Here is an 18,504-nt window from a genome sequence, read left to right as displayed (position 1 = left end):
TGTTGTGAGTATTACCAGTGTCAGTGTAGCAATTCTTTAAGCTAGGCTTCAAATTCTCTGACCGTCAAGCTGACACTATCAAATCTACCTGTATAAGCAAAGGGAAGCCACAAAATAGTGAAGGGGACATAAGAGGGTGCCCGTTGGGATTCCCTGTACTCCAGGGTGGCAAACAGCCAGCTGGTCTACGGGGCTGTGACTAGACTCTAAGTCAGGGCAGCCGGCTTCAGAACCAGCTTCTGCAACATAGTTGTTGTTGACTTTGGACATGAATTCTTTCACTTTTTCCAGCTGTTTCCTCATCTGCACAATGAGAACATTAATCTGTCCACTTCTTCTATGATGCCTGATTCTGAAATGCTTGTCTGGCATCTTCACACTATAAATAGTGGTAGTTATTTTTAGAACTTTAGCTCAAAAATAAATCAGCATTGAAGTTCTTATAGTCTCTCCCTGTCCTTTAATTAACAAACTTCCGTAAGGCTCTTCTGTCTTGCAAAAAAGCTCCTGTACTTTTGTGTGTTGAAAGCTGAATGCTGAAGAACTGTGAAGCAAAATGTTGAGTCAAAGCAATACTGTATAAGAATGCCCTCAGAATTTTTACACAACGTCAAGAGGCTTGCTCTAACCTGTCTTGAAGGCAAAGTGGCAGCTGAGTATGTAGGAGTGAAAAAGCGAATCCCAAATGCAAATCTCGGTCTCCATCTGTGCCCTCAACTCAACAATATGTGCTATTGGGTGGAAGCAGATATGTACCAAGCGCACACACACAAAATGGGATGCCAAGGATATTGTAGCTAGTTACTGCAGACCCTGAACCCCATGGTTCCATCAAGTGCTTTCACATATGGGTTTGACTTGCTTCACTTCTTTTAGTGCTAGGAGTCAAACTCAGGGCCATGTGCACAGGAGACAGGCACTCTGCCACTGAAATACACCTCTAACCAACCCTGTTACTATTTTTATTTTGAGACAATCTCATTAAAGGTTGTCCTTGAATTTATTCTGTAGCACAGCAAACCTTGAAATAGAGATTCTCCTGCCTCAGCCCCCTGAGTAGCTGGGATTGTAGGTTCTGTGTCACCAAGCCTGACTTACACATTGTTAATTTAGTATGACGCTCTAGTAGCTCTCAAATGTTATTGTAAATGCTTTGTGTAGCTGTCTTAATTTTATATATTCTATTTGAGAATGTATTGCTCTCTTTTAACACATGTATTACTAGTAAGACAGAGCTGCATTCACAGGCATGGTGATGATAGTTTGTATATGCTAAGAATTTGATGAAGAGATGTAAGTCACCTTTGGCACCTTAACGATAAGGCTGTGTGGGTCTTGTCCTAGCTATCTGTCTGTACAAGTCAATTCCAAGAAGGTAATTTCTTCACACCTCTGTGACCTAGGCACTTATGTCATTGTAATGTTCCTGTCAGCCACTGCCATTGTCTCTAGATCATATAGATTCTTGTGGCATTGTTAATTTGTTTCATTTTTGTCATCTAGGTGAAATGCCTCAGCTTGTGAAAGGAATGAAGCTGCTAAACCAAGCTGATCCCTGTGTCCAGATTTTAATTCAGGAAACAGGAGAACATGTTTTAGTCACGGCGGGGGAGGTCCACCTTCAGCGATGTTTGGATGACTTAAGAGAAAGGTCAGATTAAAATGCTAGAGATGGAGAAATGGTAATTCTAAAACCAATGAGATGTTTTAATGTTTTCCAAACAAGACTGCTTTATTTTGGGAGAGAAATTCAGTGCCCTCAATTCAGACATAAAACTGCTATTGAATCATAAATTTAAATTTTAATAGCTGGAAACTGACATGAATTTCATACACTTGAATAATTTTGCATTTAGCTTAAGTCATAAAACATGTATATATTATATTTTAAGCACATATCAAAGCAACAAAATCTTATTTTATAAATACAGGCTGTGGTTAGGATAAACTTCTTGTGGACTCTATGTAAACCTGATAGAAATTTCTCTATGAAGGTCATATGTAAATCATTATATGAGCATACCAAATCACTTTTACAAAAATGGTTTTCTTCTTTGTCTTACTGATAATGTATATTTATTGGAAAAATAAGGAAAGTATAGAAAAATATAGATTATTGGGTTATCCGCAGGAATAACTGTGATTAGCATTCAGGTTCATAAACCCACTTGGTCTGTGGGTATTTTTATGTGTAGAGCTCTGCTCATTTGGCCAAGACAACTTCTTGCAGCTGTTATTGCTAACTCAAAAAGTACTTAATATAACTACCATAGTGTTTGAAAATGTTGGTTTGCTCACCCTTTTGTCAGCCTTACATATTATTGCATTTTAAAAACATCACAATCTGGAAGACAAAAGTAATTTGTTATATATATTTTTATGTTTGCTAATGAAAACAATGAGAATCTTCTTGTATATAACCCTTTTTCCTTTTATTTTTAAATTTTCTGTCGGGATAATAATGATAACCTAGATAATGGCAAGTGGTTGTTCTAATCATATGCTAAGTATTGCATGTGGTCCCTGTGTGTGTCACCTCGCCCACACATGGACCCCACAGACTGGACAGTGGTAGAAGTGCACTGTGGCAGCCACATCAGATAACCAAGGACTGCGGTGGCAGTGTGCAGTAGTGTCCTGGGACAAGGCAGTGTCTCCCTCCAGATGGAGAATGCTCCCATGTCGTCTTCTTTGAAGAATGCCACTGTTCTTCTTCCTTTTTCTGTGTTTGTACAGCCATGATCCACACAAAACTTGAAGGTAGATGTCCATTTCTTGTCAATATTTTCTTAGAGTCACTCAAGTTCCATTCAGGTAAATCATGAGATGCAATACACTCCAAATAATAACCACAGTTCCCGGAGGGTTCCTCCCATCCAGGTACTAACAGGCGTAGCTTGTTAGTACTTGCTTAGCTTCTGAGATCACATGAGAGCAGATGCATTCAGGGTAGGGTGGCCCTGGACTCAGGTTCTTTACAATGCTTTAAAAATGGTATTTCCTCTGTTTGTGAACTAGGTGATCTCCCTGTGCTCGCCCCCCTCCGCTCCCTTCACTTTCCATCTGCCTACGTAAAATCCATGTTGAAACATCTCACATTCTCAGGCTACTAACTCTTCCTTAAAAATCATTCTTTTAATACTTAAAAGTTATTTTGTAAAATACTTTCTCGTTAAACTTAAAACTTGTTTTAGTAGTTCTATTTTTATATCTTTGCTTAGCATTTATACCTCATGATTTTCACTGTAGATTCTTTTTAAAAATATGTCTTATAAAAGAAATTAGCTTTCTAGAAATGCACCATTAACATGGTATTAAGTAATTTCAATAAATGTAGATATATAAAAATTCCTAGAAAATATTAATATCCAAAAGCTGAAGATAATTTATAGTTACATTGAATGGGAACAATGAAAACTGTAACAAATCTTTGGAAAAAGGATATGCTGCTTTATTAAAATACCACAAAGTTCTCTCTCTCTCTCTCTCTCTCTCTCTCTCTCTCTCTCTCTCTCTCTCTCTCTCATTAATTTATTTATTTGTTTGTGTAGATTTCTCTTTATAGAGCACAGGCTAACCTTGAAGTCACAATCCTCCTGCATCAGCCTCCCTGGCTTACAGATATGTGTTGTAGAGCTTGGCAATCCCATATAAATTCCGAAATGGCCCTTAACTACTGGACTAAAGTACTACTTAGCACCCACTCCCTCAAGACAAACAAAATAATTCCCTTCCTGTAGCCTCCTGTGACCGAGGAGCAAACTCAAGCTCCCTGTCAGAACTCAGAAGTCACCTGGATCTCAGACGAAAGGAATCTTCCTGCTCCATATGTAACGGTAGTCAGCAGAGAAGTCAGCTAGGCTGAGTGCAAGTCCCAGAGAGGATGGTGGGCATGGGCTCAGTCGGCAGTGCTTTATGACTGGCAGGTTCTGCTTTTGAACTTCAAGAAACAGAACATGTAGTGTTGGCAAAGGGCCATGGCAATCTGCAGTATCCCTTTGTCCTATGACAAATAAGGATTTGTTCAGGGGCTCAAGAGTCATAAGAAAGAATTATACTGAATGGTCTATTGGATAGGGTCTGATTGAGGAATATGTCACCTGGCATATGACTTTGAAGGATATATGTTGTTCATTTACTCTCCCCACCCCCATATGTGTAAGACTTCTCAAGCCGATTTGAAAATTTGTGCGCAAACACTAAGGGTCAATAATAACCAAAGAACCTCCAGTGTTGTCACTGTGCTAGAAAACTGGAAATCAATTATTTTTTTAAGTAACAGGAAGTAAGACTATAGTGTTGACCACAGAGATGATAGGCTGAATGGAGATTCCAAAACCAGGTTGCAATACAGAGCAATGAGAAAAGGACAGATTTTCCACTAAGTAGTGCTGCCTAATTAGAGAGAGGGACAGAGGGAGGGAGAGAGAGAGAGAGAGAGAGAGAGAGAGAGAGAGAGAGAGAGAGAGAGAGAGAGAGAAGAGAGAGAGAGAGAGAGAGGAGAGAGAGAGAGAGAGAACACTCATACTTCATATCCAGGTAAGTTGTAGATAAAGGTGTGAAGACTAAAAACTTTCTGCTGTCTAGAAGATACTATAAGTGAATATGTACAAGATCTGGGCAAAGAAATGCTTCTAAAATTGGATGTTAAAGTCACAAATGACAGTGAAGATTTAATCCTCAACAAAGTCTATAGAGTAAGAACAAGAACCAGTATGCTCTAACCTTTATAATGCCTACAACATGTGAGACTTATGTCCTTACAAAGAACACCTAAAAACAAATGAGAAAAGCTGCAACCCAAAGGAAAGTTTTACTAACACTAACAAGCACTTCACAACAGAAATCTATAGGCAAAAAAGTCACTTGAAGCTATATTGAGCCAGTCAGCACTAGGTAAAATACAAATTAAAACTAAGGTAAGGGGCTTGGACCACAGCTGCTAAAGTGCTTGCCTTGTAAGCATGAGGACCTGCATTTAATCCTTGACTTGTATTAAAGAGCCAGGGAGTGTTGACACTCACTTGTAATTCCATTGGTAGGGAGGTGGCAAGAGGCTGATCTCTGGGGCTTAATCTACTTGGTGAATACCAGACAAATGAGACACCCTGTCTCTAAAACAAGGAAGATGGCATAAGAAGTACAACAGTTAAAGATGTGCTCTGCACATGTATGCACACACACACACCTGTACACTCAGAGATACTTCTATGTTCCCACCAGTGTCCAAAGTTTTTAAAGACATTCTCAAGTGATGGAGGAGATGGAGAGTGATACACTTGCCACACAACTAGTGGAAGTAAGAATTGGTACATTGTTGGGGTATGGTTTGGGTTGTCTCTTAGGAAAACAAGCACTTCCTCCAGCTGGGCAAATGTTTATCAAAACTGGGTGCTCTTGACGGCATTTTTGTTCTAGGATAGGGTCTCACTGCATGACCTGGGATGGCCTGAAAATCAGGCTCCAGTGATCTTCTTCCCTCAGCCTCCTCAGCATCTGGACTATAGACACGTGCCAGCTATCTAGGCTGTCACTAGTTAAAGTAGAAATTGATTGAGGAAGACACCCATTGTTGATCTTTGGTGTCCACATGTACACACATATACTTGCATGAACATAATTAAACTGTAGAGTATAGGTGTTATCATTTAAATGGTAAAGGCAGAAAGATGGGGCAAGTTACAGTAAAAGATTATGGTTACCTGTGAAGGATTTGGAAGAGATAGGGAGGTACCTTCTTAGGGCTGCAGAAACTGTTTTAGCCTGGGCAGTCGTTTGCATGGGTGCTCACATTGAGCCAAGTTATTACAGATCATTAGATTCTTTGTGTACTGGTCTTTGTGATTACTACATTTCACAATTATATTAACATCATTTATGGCCTTCTACAATTTTTTTTTCACTTTCATAGGGCATGCCTCTTGTTACAAATTTTTTGCCGATCTATGGTTTATATACAAAAACCAGAGGGAGAGGTGAAGAGTCATCTGTTGACCCTAGACCAGAGGAACTGTCAGTTCTTAGCATTCAAATCTTAGGTACAAAGCCGATGGAGCAGGACTCACTAGAAGCACTCTCACAGATATAGTAGAAGCCTACTGTACCTTTTAATCTATCTGCCTGTCCAGCTGTCTGTCTATCATATATCTATCTGTCCATCTTTCCCTAATCTATCAAATATATCTACTTACCTACCTATTTACCCTGTCTGTCTGTCTGTCTGTCTGTCTGTCTGTCTATCTATCTATCTATCTATCTATCTATCTATCTATCTATCTATCTATCTATAAGTAACAGCAGGCTCTGCATTGCCAGGATTTTCAGAGCCTCTGCTCCTGGTGCCTTGTAGGTTTGGCAGCCACAAACTTCCCTCCACAACATGGAATGGCTTTAATCACATGAACAATTTCTATAGCAGACTTTTTGGAACCTCAGAAATCAGAGTAGTTCTTAGCTTTTGTACTAAGAACTACTTTATAATAAAAGGTAATGATATAATGTTATTGATGTAGTCTCAGTTTTAGTAACTTCGCAATTGGCTTTCTTGAAGTACATAAGTATATATTCCCTAATGGTTTTTAAACTTTCCATTCTTGTGATTTTTCTACTTATTGTTTTCAGTGTTTGTGCTTCTATTTTATTATTTTGTGTGTATATTTGGGTGGGGAGGTGTATTTCCATAAGCCTATCAGTGTGTAGAGGCTTTGGATGTCATTCCTCAGATACTGAGCATCCCAACTAGACTTGGCTGACTGTCTAGCAAGCCCCAGGAATCCAACTGCCTTCCTCCTCAATTTAAGATTACAAGCACAAAGAGCACACTGGCTTTTTTTTTTTTCCTCATGGGTTCTAGGAGTCAACCCCAGGTCCTGTGCTTGCACTGTAAGCACTTTACCAACTAAACTATTGCCAGACCCATTTTAGTGTTTTGGGGAACTCAGCTGTAAACTGGACAGATGGCTTAAAAGTTAAAAGCACTTATGCTCTTGCAGAGGCCCAGATTCCAGTCTTAGCACCCACCTTCCGACAGCTCACAGCTCCAGGGATCTGATGCCCTCTGGCCTTCTTGGTCACCGGCACACACAGGATGCACATAAGCTCATACATGTACACACACATAAACATAATTAACAAATAAGCCTTTTTTTTAATCTGCAAATTAAAAAGAATTAACATCTTTAAAACAGTATAAAGATTTATGTCAATCACACACAGCCTTGGAGACTTACCTGAAATAAGACTGGAACTCACAGGTATTGTTTTTGTTTTTTATGAAAAGAAACACTAACAGTAATTTCATTATCTTTCTACCCACCCTCCAACAGTTAATTGATGAACTCAAATCTTAGACCATTTGAAGTTTCTCTACTACAAGGCACTCACCTGATCTACCTCCTCGAATAACATGTTTATTAAACCTCAGTGAAAATAAGTCACTTTAAAAAGCCTAATAAGAATTCTTAAAACAAGGAATTTTATCATAATACTCTTTGGGTTTTTGTATGTTTATTTGTGTTTTGTTTTGGCCAAAGTTCCAGCTAATTGATTGGTACCTAGCTACATGAAATTGTAAATCCCAGTAAATGCTTTTCATAAGTAGTCAAGGGGTATGAAGAAATGGCTCTGCTGTTAAAGGCTAGGTTCACAACCAAAAATAAGTAGTCAAGGAGCTACAACATGAACTTGGCTTTTTTTTTTTTAATAACATGAAACAAAGAACGGTCTGGGTTTTCAATGAGTACTATTTCAGTAGCTCCTAAACCTGCATGGGAAGGAATGAAGCTTGTGCCTGGCAAGTGCCGACACTGATAGGATGGGTACCTCAGACCCATGTGTCACATGCCACCTTAGCTTCTCCCAGCAAGGAGGACTCACTAGAACTGATGCAGTAGCAAACTAGACCCTCAGAGTGGGAAGTAGGAAGAATCACACACTAGAGGAAAGACTGGATTAGCTATTTGGAGCCAGTCAGTGGCCATTTATTATTTCTAAGAGTTGTTTTTAAGATTCATTTATTATTTCTAAGACTTCTAAATACTTTTAAAACAAAGAATAAGTATTGAATGTTGTCATTTTTAAATAATGATTATAAAGATTACTTTGACATTTTTGGCATAAATTATAATTTTAATTATATTGACAGACCTCAAACAAATTAATTTTATATGACCTATGATCCAAATTGTTTGGCATTGTGAATTTTTGCTTTACCATGCTGTCAAAACTCAACTTTTCACTGCACTGTAATGGTGGAGAGTGTGAACTCTAAAGTCAGATCAAGATGCAGATCCTAGATTCTCTACTCTCCAGCTGCTTGCTTGGATACCTATACTTACCTGGTCTTCTCTCCTACACAATGAAGATTGCATTAGTGTCTATTAAGGAATAGCACCTTCTTAAAGCACTTGGTGTAATGACTCAATGTATTAAGGAACCATCACAAAACAAAATGTACATTAATTTCTTAATACTCTTCATTGTCATATTATCTCTGTTTTCCATCTGAATTATTTGGTGAGGCTGAACTGTAGTTTCATTTGTATATGCTCTTAAGTTAGAGTATCAGAGGAATTTCTGTTTGGTACAGTGTCTGGTAAGCGTCTGTCTTGAGTACCCTGGAACAGACATGTCGATTTGAAGTAAGCTAATCCTTGAAAGAGAAAAACCCTTACTGATAGAGCCATAGCTTTTAGTGAAAATAACCTTTTATCATGCCATTTTTTCCCTTCTACACATTATAGTCTATTTTGGGTTCTTTATGTTAAAATCTATTTGAGTATATCATTTTCATTTAAAGAATACACTTATTGAGTTTTCAAATTTATAAAAGGCATAAAATAAAATGCTTGGGCCATATCTATAAAATGTTGGAAACAAAGAAAACGTGGATGAATTGTCAGCATTCAGTTTCCTTATGGAATAAATTTCCCAGGGCAGGCATCATTCTGAAATGCCAAAAGACCAATATAATATATTTGTATATGCATGCACACATGCACACACAGAGGAAGACTAACCCAAAACTGTAATGTGAATTGACAATGGTAAAAACAGAAAATGAGACAAAAAGAAAAAGGTTACCCATTTTCTGTAGCTGTAGCAGCAGCAGCGGCAGCAGCAGTTCAGGCCAGCTTCCAGTCTCTGCCCTGGCTGAGCCTATAGCTGACAAAAAATAAACTAAACCCAATATTGTGTGGAAAGGGTGCTTTCTGAGTTTTGTGCCAGATTAGGGCTCAAGTTTTGTGCTATTCAGTACTGCAGAAACCACCTATGTGAAGCTTCGGGACCCTATGAAGCTATTCAGGTAATATTGGTTAAAATTCAGTGAAATTGAAAATTCAGTTTCTCAACAGTACTAGTCACATTTCCAATGTTCAGCCATAGTATGGCTATTTACATTTAAATGAAATTAAACATCTTTTTCTTCTGTTGTACTAGTCACATTTCCAGTGCTCAGTCATCACAGAGAAGATAGCTTCCTGTTACTGCAGAAAGTTAATGGTAACATGCTTGTCTAGACAAACTCCTGGGCTGGTCTGGCTTCGTGTGAGCCTCCTTGTCTATTCAGAATGTCTTGTGCATCTCGGCTCTGACTATCATGAGTCTCTGACTGTCTCTTCAGAGTAATCACTAGGCTCTTCTTCTCCAGACTCGTGGTCTGGCAAATTTGATTTTGAAGAAGTCATGTGTCAAATCCTATTACAGTATTTATTTTCCATTCAAAATGATCTTACCTAAATAGATGGCTTATTTGTCTTGAGAATAAACAAAGCAGTGACATCCTAGCACAAACAAAGAGCTCCCCAGAGGTACATTCCCATCAGAGGTTGTCTCTCAGTCTGAAATGAAAGCACTCTGTGAATTGAAATAGAATGTAAATTACAGGCCTCTCGTAGAAAATGATTTTTCTGTTTCTTTGTTTTTCTGATATCTCCATGTGTGATGCAAGGCTATGATTCTAACCATCTTCTACTTCTCTTGATTTCATAGGTTTGCAAAGATTCACATCAGTGTATCTGAACCCATTATTCCATTCAGAGAAACAATCACAAAACCTCCCAAAGTTGACATGGTCAATGAAGAAATAGGCAGACAGCAAAAAGTTGCTGTCATACACCAAACAAAAGAAGAACAAAGCAAAATTCCAGAGGGCATCCATGTTGACTCAGATGGGCTGATCACCATCACGACGCCCAATAAACTAGCCACTCTCAGTGTTCGGGCCATACCTCTTCCAGAAGAGGTTACTCAGATTCTAGAAGAAAATAGTGACTTGATTCGTTCTATGGAACTTTTGACATCCTCCTTGAATGAGGGCAGAAATACCCAGGGAATTCATCAGAAGACTCAAGAGAAAATTTGGGATTTCAAAGGAAAACTAGAGCAACACTTAATAGGGAGAAAATGGAGGAACACTGTTGACCAAATCTGGTCATTTGGCCCAAGAAAATGTGGACCCAACATACTTGTCAGTAGAAGTGAAGATTTCCAGAACTCAGTATGGTCTGGCCCAGCTGGCAAAGAATCAAAAGAAGCCAGTAGATTCCGAGACTTTGGCAATAGCATTGTGAGTGGTTTCCAGCTAGCAACCCTCTCTGGTCCCATGTGTGAGGAGCCCCTCATGGGTGTCTGCTTTGTTCTAGAAAAGTGGGAACTAAATAAGTGTGCAGAACAAGGAGCAAGTGATAAACAGAACCAAAAACAGTGTGATCTGGCAGAAGAGGGACAGGAAGAAGGTAAAACCTGTCACAGTGGAGATGAAAACCAAGAGCAACAAGATGGCTGCTCTGAGCCCTTTGAAGAGACTTCCCCAAAAGGAGAATCTCCAGTCACTGACTGCTATGGACCCTTCTCAGGGCAGCTAATTGCCACCATGAAAGAGGCTTGTCGCTATGCTCTGCAGGTGAAGCCTCAACGCCTGATGGCAGCTATGTACACATGTGACATTATGGCCACCAGTGATGTCCTCGGTAAGGAAGGAAGGATGAAGACAGAGGGAGGTACCCTGAGTAACACAAAGAATGTATCTTAAACCCATTTTTAAAAAAAAAATTATTTATTTTATATCCTGACTACATTTTCCCTCTCTCCTCTCCTCCCATCACCTCCCCCACCCGCCCTCTGCTCCACCTCCCCCAATCCACTCTTCCTCTGTTTCTGTTCAGAAAGGGGCAGGCCTCCTATGAGTATCAACAAAATATGGCATATCAAGTTGCCATATGACTAAGCACCTCCCCTTTTGTTAAGTCTGGGCAAGGCAATACAGTATGAGGAATAGGTTTCCAAGAGCCAGTAAAAGAGTCAGAGACAGCCCCTGCTCCCATTGTTAGGAGTCCCACAAATGGACTAAGCTACACAACAGTTACATAAATAGAGAGGGCCTAGGCTGGTCCCCTGCAGGCTCCCGGGTTGTTGGTTCAGGCTTTGTGAGTTCCTATGAGCAAGGTTAGTTTTTTTCTGTGGGTTTTTCTTGTGATGTCCTTGACCTTCCTTGGCTCCTACAATCCTTTCTCCCACTCTTCAACAGGATGTGGATCTCTACATCTGTTTCCATCAGTTACTGGATGAAGGCTCTCTGATGACAATTGGGGTGGTCACTAATCTGATCACAGGGGATGGTCATTTTATGCTACATATCCACTATTGCTAGGAGTCTCTGTAGATTCATGGTAGTTTCCCTTGCATCAGGTTTCTACCTGGCCCTGAAATGTGCCCCGACTTCCAGTCATCTCTTTCAGTACTCTGCCCCTTCATCCCCTACATGATCCCTCAAATTCCCATCCCCACTTGCCCCAAGTCTACCCAGGGAGATCTCTTTTATTTCCCCTTCCCAAGGAAATCAATGCATGCCTCCTTGGGCCTTCCTTGTTAACTAGCCCCTCTGGGTATGTGGATTGTAGCCTGGTTATCCTTTACTTTATAAGCTAATATTCACTTATAAATGAGTACATACCATGTTGTTCTTTCTGGGTCTGGGTTACCTCACTCAGGGTAATTTTTTCTAGTTCCATCCATTTCCCTTCAAATTTCCTGATGCCATTGTTCTTAACAGCTGAATAATACTCCATTGTGTAAATGTACCACATATCTTTTCCTTAGTTGAGGGGCATGTATATTGTTTCTAGGTTATGGCTATTATAAACAAAGCTGCTGTGAACATATTGAGCAAGTGTCCTTGTGGTACGATTGAACATCCTTTGGGTATATGGCCAGCAGTGGTATAACTGGATTTTGAAGTAGATTGATTTCCCAAATTTCTGAGAAATCGCCATGTCCCGACCTGCAGGACATCAACCTGGGGCAAGAGAGTCAGGGATAGGGAATGGGGACAAGAGACGCAGAAAGAACGACCACAAGACAGGATTCTGATCAAGTGGCAAACTTTACTTTTCTCAGGCTAGCTTATATAGTCAGGATATGGGGAGGGGCAAAATGGGTTGTTTGTGCACCAGGTGTTGGTATAGGCAGGATATTAGGAAGCCACAAAGAGGATGTTTGGCAGGGTAAAGAGTTCATGAGTAAGAGGTCCAGGGAGGGTTGCCTAGGTGACTGAGCATGTGGGTGGAGGACTGGGTCAGGTTGTTTCTATTCTTGAGCTGAGGTTCTAAGGAGATGCTATGTAAAGGTTAACTATGTGGCCTGCGAAGCATGGCCTAGGATCTCATGCCAAGCCCTGAGATTTGGCTCCCAACATCGCCATATTGATTTCCAAAGTGGCTGTGCAAGTGTGCACTCCCACCAGCAATAGAGGTGTCTTCTCCCTGCTTCACATCCTTTCCAACATGAGCTGACATTTTTGTTTTTGGTCTTAGCCATTCTGACAGATAAAAGATGGAATCTCAAAGTCATTTTGATTTGTATTTCCTCAATGGCTAAGGATTTTGAACATTTATTTAGGTGTTTCTCTGTCTTTTAGATTCTTCTGTTGAGAATTCTCTGTGTAGGTCTGTACCCCATTTTTTTAATTGGATTATTTGGTTTTGTGAAGTCTAGTTTCTTTATACATTTTGGAGATCAGCCTTCTGTCAGATGTGAATATCTTCTCACTTAATATTTTGTTGAAGCTGTATCATCTAATTTACTAAATAATTAAATATTTTGAAAGCCAAAGACCTTATATATTAAAATCTTGAGAGGAGGACTACATGACTAGTAAAGGTATTTTCTTTTACAGCAGATATATCATTCATATGTATATATATATATATATATATATATATATATGTATGTATGTATGTGTATATATATATATTTGAAGATTTTTTTATTAAGTTTGAATTGATTTATTTCTGTGTGTGCAGGGCAGGAGATCTAATTTCATTCTTCTGCAGTTGGATATCCAATTTTGTAAGCACTATGTATTGAGTAAGTTGTCTTTCTAACAGTTCATGTTTTTGATACCTTTATTAAAAATTAGATGTCCTTAGCTGTATTGAGTTTATCTCTGAGACTTATATCCCATTGGTCTACATATGTGTTTCTCTGTCTGGTATTCTTGTCACCATTGCTCTGTAGTATAGTTAGAAATGGTATAATGTGATGCCTCTAGCTGTGTTCACAGATAGGTTGTTTTGACAGTCTGTGGTCTTTGTATTTCCATACACACTTCAGGATTGTTTTGTCTGACTGAGTTCAGAATGTCATAGGAATCTCAGTGGGCATTGCATTGCATTGAATCTGTAGACTACTTGGTTGCATACCCATCTTCACAGTATTACTGTTGCCAGTCTGGGAGCATGGAAGGGCTTTCCACCATCTGGTGTCTTCTGCAGTTTCTTCTGCCAGCATTTTAAAATTTTTCTTGTAGAGGTCTTTCATTTCCTTGGTTAAATTTGTTCCTAGACTTTTCAAAAGCTATTATGAATGAAATATTTTTTGTACTTCTTTCTTAGTAAATTCTGTAGTGAAAGGTCCACCCAGTAAGGCTATAACCCCAGCTTGGCAGTCTTGGCATGTTACCATCAACACCCATCACAGCACCTTTGACCTGGATGAATAGGCATTTCAGCCTGGTAACCAGGCTGTCCTTGTGTTGTAAGAATGAGCCACCGTTCCTATGCTCATAGCACAAAGGGGATACTGTGAATTCTCAGCCCTGAAGGAGAATCACTTGTGCTTTTTTAAACCTTTTAACTGCAGCTGTTGTATCAGATCTCCTTCTGGTTTCCCTGTCTTTAGAAGAAGCAGTGTTGGGGAGCTCGGGAGACAAAGAAGTTAGGTTTGGTGTGGCTGTTTTGGTGTTCACTTAATACAGTTTCACTGGGGCTTAGTTTCTTCTATTAAAAGGGGAGAAAACAAGGTAAGTGTAGGTTGTGAAAATTCAAGTGAGAACACAAACACTGTTCCTCAAAGTGTCCTGGACATAGTAGGTGTCTTTTTCTCCAGGAATCAACTGTCAGTGGTAACGAGTGTATACAGTAGGAAAATTAACTCGAGAGTTTGTCTTTCCTCTGGCCATAAGGTCTTTTGAGTCAATACACAGCTAATTATGTTCTAAGTTAAGTTTGCTTTACTGATTAGTTCCCAAAAGAAGAATCTGAGATTTTTTCCAAAAGAAATTTAGGCTCGTATCACAATAAAGTTCTTTAAGACAAGCTGGATATCTATAATAGCATTTCAAAATAGCATGACTAAACAAGTTAGGTAGATTTAGTCACAGAGGCTACTGAACGGCAGTGTGCCCTGTGGTGGAGGTCTCTAAGTATGGGCTGTGCACAGTGTTCCTCCACTCTTTCTAAATGTAGTAGGCCCACCAGTTCCTCATACAGCCTGCCACCTCTGTTTCACTTTCAGACTGGATCATTTTCATGTAGCTCAGGGTGACACTGAACTAACAGAGATCCGTCTGCCTTTGTCTCCCAAGTGCCAGGATTAAAGATGTGTACCACCACTGCCTGGCCTCTACTGCTAACTAGTATGGTTAGCTCTTCACTCTTATCTTTAGGCAAGCTTTATTTGTTAGATCATAAACAAAATATCACCACAACTCAGCACATGGATTCCTTTTCCTCTTTTTTTTTTCCCACATATAAGTCAGCTATCAGTGAACCAAGCGTTTTGATAAGGTCACAGTCCTTCATTTTGTCACTGCCGTGGTTACCAGCTTACCAGATGTCTGAGGAGAAGAAAGATCTTCACTCACCTCACTCTCTGAGAGTAGGGTCATGCAGGTTAGAGAACAAGGGCTTTCTTGCTGTCCCCATGAGCCTCATGCTAGCTCTGCCCAGGTCGTGGACACTTTCCTTGTTTGGGAGCAGTGAGAAGGCTCCTCTGTAATGTGCTAGTGCTTTTATTTTGATGGTATCACCTTAGTGTAAGTGTGCTGGACACACTGCTGATATATCTATAACGATACCCTCCCTCCATCCACAGTGCATACATAGAAGTTCAGGGCCAGCTGTCACCTCTTCCTTTCAGAAAAATCACTCATAATTGACTTCTTTTTTTTTTCTCACTTTCCTCAGAATTTGTTGTCATATGCCTTGTTGATTTTTGTGCTTGTTTTTTTCTTTTCTCTTTATATTTGAAATGGTCTTTCTAATGTCTGTCCTCACCTGTTCCTCCACCACTTGGGATGAGAGAAGCATGTTTCCTCCTCAAGTCACCATTAGTTCTACTTAGCATCCCAGGTGGCATGGAACTTGCCATTTGTCTTCTGCACAAATGCTGTACCACTAGGCTGCATTCCTGACTTTTGTCCTTGGTTTTCTGGAAAGACAAGTTTACAGCATAACTTGGAAGCCATAGGCAGCTGTCCGTTACAAGGTTGAAATTCCCAGCAAACTGTCTGGTCACCTGGAACCACACCCCACCCCTGTGTGTGACTCATCCTCCCTAGGGTAATACTTCAAGGTACCACCTGTCATCCTGTTCTTTTTTTTTTTTTAAGATTTTATTTATTATATATACAACATTCTGCTTCCATGTATATCTGCACACCAGAAGAGGGCATCAGATCTCATTATAGATGGTTGTGAGCCACCATGTGGTTGCTGGGAATTGAACTCAGGACTTCTGGAAGAGCAGTCAGTGCTCTTAACTTCTGAGCCATCTCTCCAGCCCCCATCCTGTTCTTTTATCTTCATGTTGGCACACCTTACCTGGCTGCCATACATAGTTCTGTCACTTCCCAAAGCCAGATGTCCGTCTGGACCCATTTATTTGCACTTTTCTTTCTTTGGAGTGAAGTCTGGCTTTCCTTTGTCCAAGTAGCACTCAAGTCCCACTGTGCCAGGTCTTCCATGTGCAAATATGTATGTGGTTTGCTTACAATAGACATTGGTCTCCAAGACCAACCTTCTACCACCCCCACCACAATGAATCTTTCTGGATTCTTTTACCCTTTTCCTCTCCTGAATTGCTTTGAAGTCTAGTTCCTGGAGCATCTCCCCTGAGGTCTGTTTTCTCCTGACATTTGGGGGTGCTCTTTGGTATGGACAGCCAAGAGTTCAGGGTCCATCAACACAAATGTTGACATGTATTTTTTATTTATTTTTTTCTTTATCTTCCAAACTCCACAACTTCAATTGGAAAAAGAAATGAAGAAACTTACTCTGTTTCTAAAGGCTTTTTACTTCTTGCCAGGATGTCTGGGGATCTTCCAAGATGACTTCAGACTTTGTTAACTGTTCGTTTCAATTCTCTAAGAATAAACACAAAGTGACTTGGGGTCCTTTTTTATTTAATAAGAAGAGTTTCCTTGGTTTTTACTTCTTTTTAGCTTTTTTCTTTTATACTTTATTTCTATTTTATGTGCATTGCCTGCATTGTTTTGTTTTTGTGTTTTATATGTTTTTCCTGTGTGAGGGTATCAGATCTTAGAGTTACAGACTGTTGTCAGCTGCCATGTAGAGGCTGGGAATTGAACCCCGGTCCTCTGGAAAAGCAGTCAGTGCTCTTAACCACTGATCCATCTCTCCAGCCCTGGTTTTTTACTTCTTAATTCTTCCTGTATAGATTATTAAAGCCTATCTTTCCTTACATACGATCAAAATGGGAAACTTTGTAAGAAAATACTCATTTCCAAATTATTTTATCTTGGAAAAAGATCCCAAGAAAATGTCCAATTTCCAAAAAAAAAAAAAAAAAAAAAAAAAAAAAAAAAAAAAAATTTCTAAACGCATCTATCATTCTATTGTTATTGTGTTCACCCATGAAAATTCCCTCTAATGGGCTTGTTTAGCCATCATAATTATTTCTTTGTCATGTGACCAATCAGTTGTCTTTTTCTTTTTTTTAGACCTGCTACTTTTGTCCAACAGTTCTAGAATTTTAATCACAACTGTGATTATTGGCCTAATTTGACTCATTGACGTCAGCACTGGTGTTGTTAGAACATATGCATTTGAACAAGCTGGAAACACCCTGACTACCATTGAGCTTGTGAAGCCCTTCTTTTTCCCCTCTTCATTTGAAGTCCTTTGTATGTTTGACCAGCATCATTTTCAACAAGATCTTGTTGAGCTGCATGTGTTAATCCTTAAGTCAAGCATGATTCTTGCCTTGACAGAGGAGTTAAGGAGACAAAGTTTAGTAACACTAAGTGAATAGAGTAAAATCCAGTTGTTTAGTGTACTGGTTTTCCAGTGACATGTTATGAGAAATTAGGATTAGTGGAATGGGAAATAGGGTGGGTCTTTCAAAAGTGATAGGATTTTGAAATGGGCCTGGCTGGACTGAATCATTCCAAGCTCAGCCAGCATCTACTGCCATAGTGAACAGAAGAGCACAACTGAGCTAATGCTCATTCCTGATTGGCTTTAGGAACTGTTTAGTGCTCCCTCCCTGGGCCCAGACACTGTGCCTGTTAAACCCCTTCAAACTGACACCGTGTTAACTGTCTCATTGAATTGGGATCCTTAGCTAGTTCTCTCAGAGTATGTTACTCTGACAGTTTTATATCACCTCTGGATTTGAGTGTGCCTTCTGCATCTGTAGGTAGTTGACAATGACAATATAAACACAAGCTACACGTGGAGAATCACTGAAGACCTTCTGGGGTTAGGTCAGCCTGCTACACCAACTTCCTCTAACCCTGTAACTAAACTTGTTTGTAGTAGCAAGCAGCCCACAAGCCCAGTGAGTCTGCAGGTGACTTCAGCTCAACTTGATCACATCCATCCTGTTAGCTTCATTTGCTTGATTTCACATTCTGGAAGCTGTGACAGGAGAAAGCTTTTATGTGACCTTGTTTGTAAGACTTAAGAAATACCCACATGTCTATATGTCTGTATGTGTGTTTGAGAGTTGTCCACCTGTGTTACCAACAATTATAGAAATCGTGAGAGGAAAGAAAAAATCTTCCTTGAAAATCAGCCTCTTATTTTCCAATTTACTTATTTATTCATTTATTTATTTGTCATCACTTTCCTTGGAATGCTAGGCATAGGTGTAACCTTATGGTATAACTAATTTAATAATTTTACTGTTCTTTTTAAAGCATGCCTCTCTTTGGCCACTTACTACATAATTTCACTTACTACATAATTTTCTTTTTAACCTCTA

General features: G+C 39.6%; 1 protein-coding gene across 2 annotated transcripts in view; it reads left to right on the top strand.

Annotated features, from left to right (window-relative positions):
- The window catches only part of Efl1 (elongation factor like GTPase 1), a 118,105-nt gene that overhangs the window by 90,209 nt on the left and 9,392 nt on the right, over positions 1–18,504 (top strand). For both annotated transcript variants that reach the window (XM_027407550.1, XM_027407549.1), the window contains exons 17-18: positions 1,504–1,651; positions 9,991–10,970. In XM_027407550.1, the coding sequence (XP_027263351.1) occupies positions 1,504–1,651; positions 9,991–10,970 (1,128 nt within the window). The remainder of the gene's footprint in view (positions 1–1,503; positions 1,652–9,990; positions 10,971–18,504) is intronic.

Source organism: Cricetulus griseus, chromosome 3 (assembly GCF_003668045.3).
Source record: "Cricetulus griseus strain 17A/GY chromosome 3, alternate assembly CriGri-PICRH-1.0, whole genome shotgun sequence".
Classification (NCBI taxonomy): domain Eukaryota; kingdom Metazoa; phylum Chordata; class Mammalia; order Rodentia; family Cricetidae; genus Cricetulus; species Cricetulus griseus.
The sequence above is the reverse complement of the archived record's forward strand: the minus strand, read 5'-3'. Positions and strand labels throughout refer to the sequence as shown.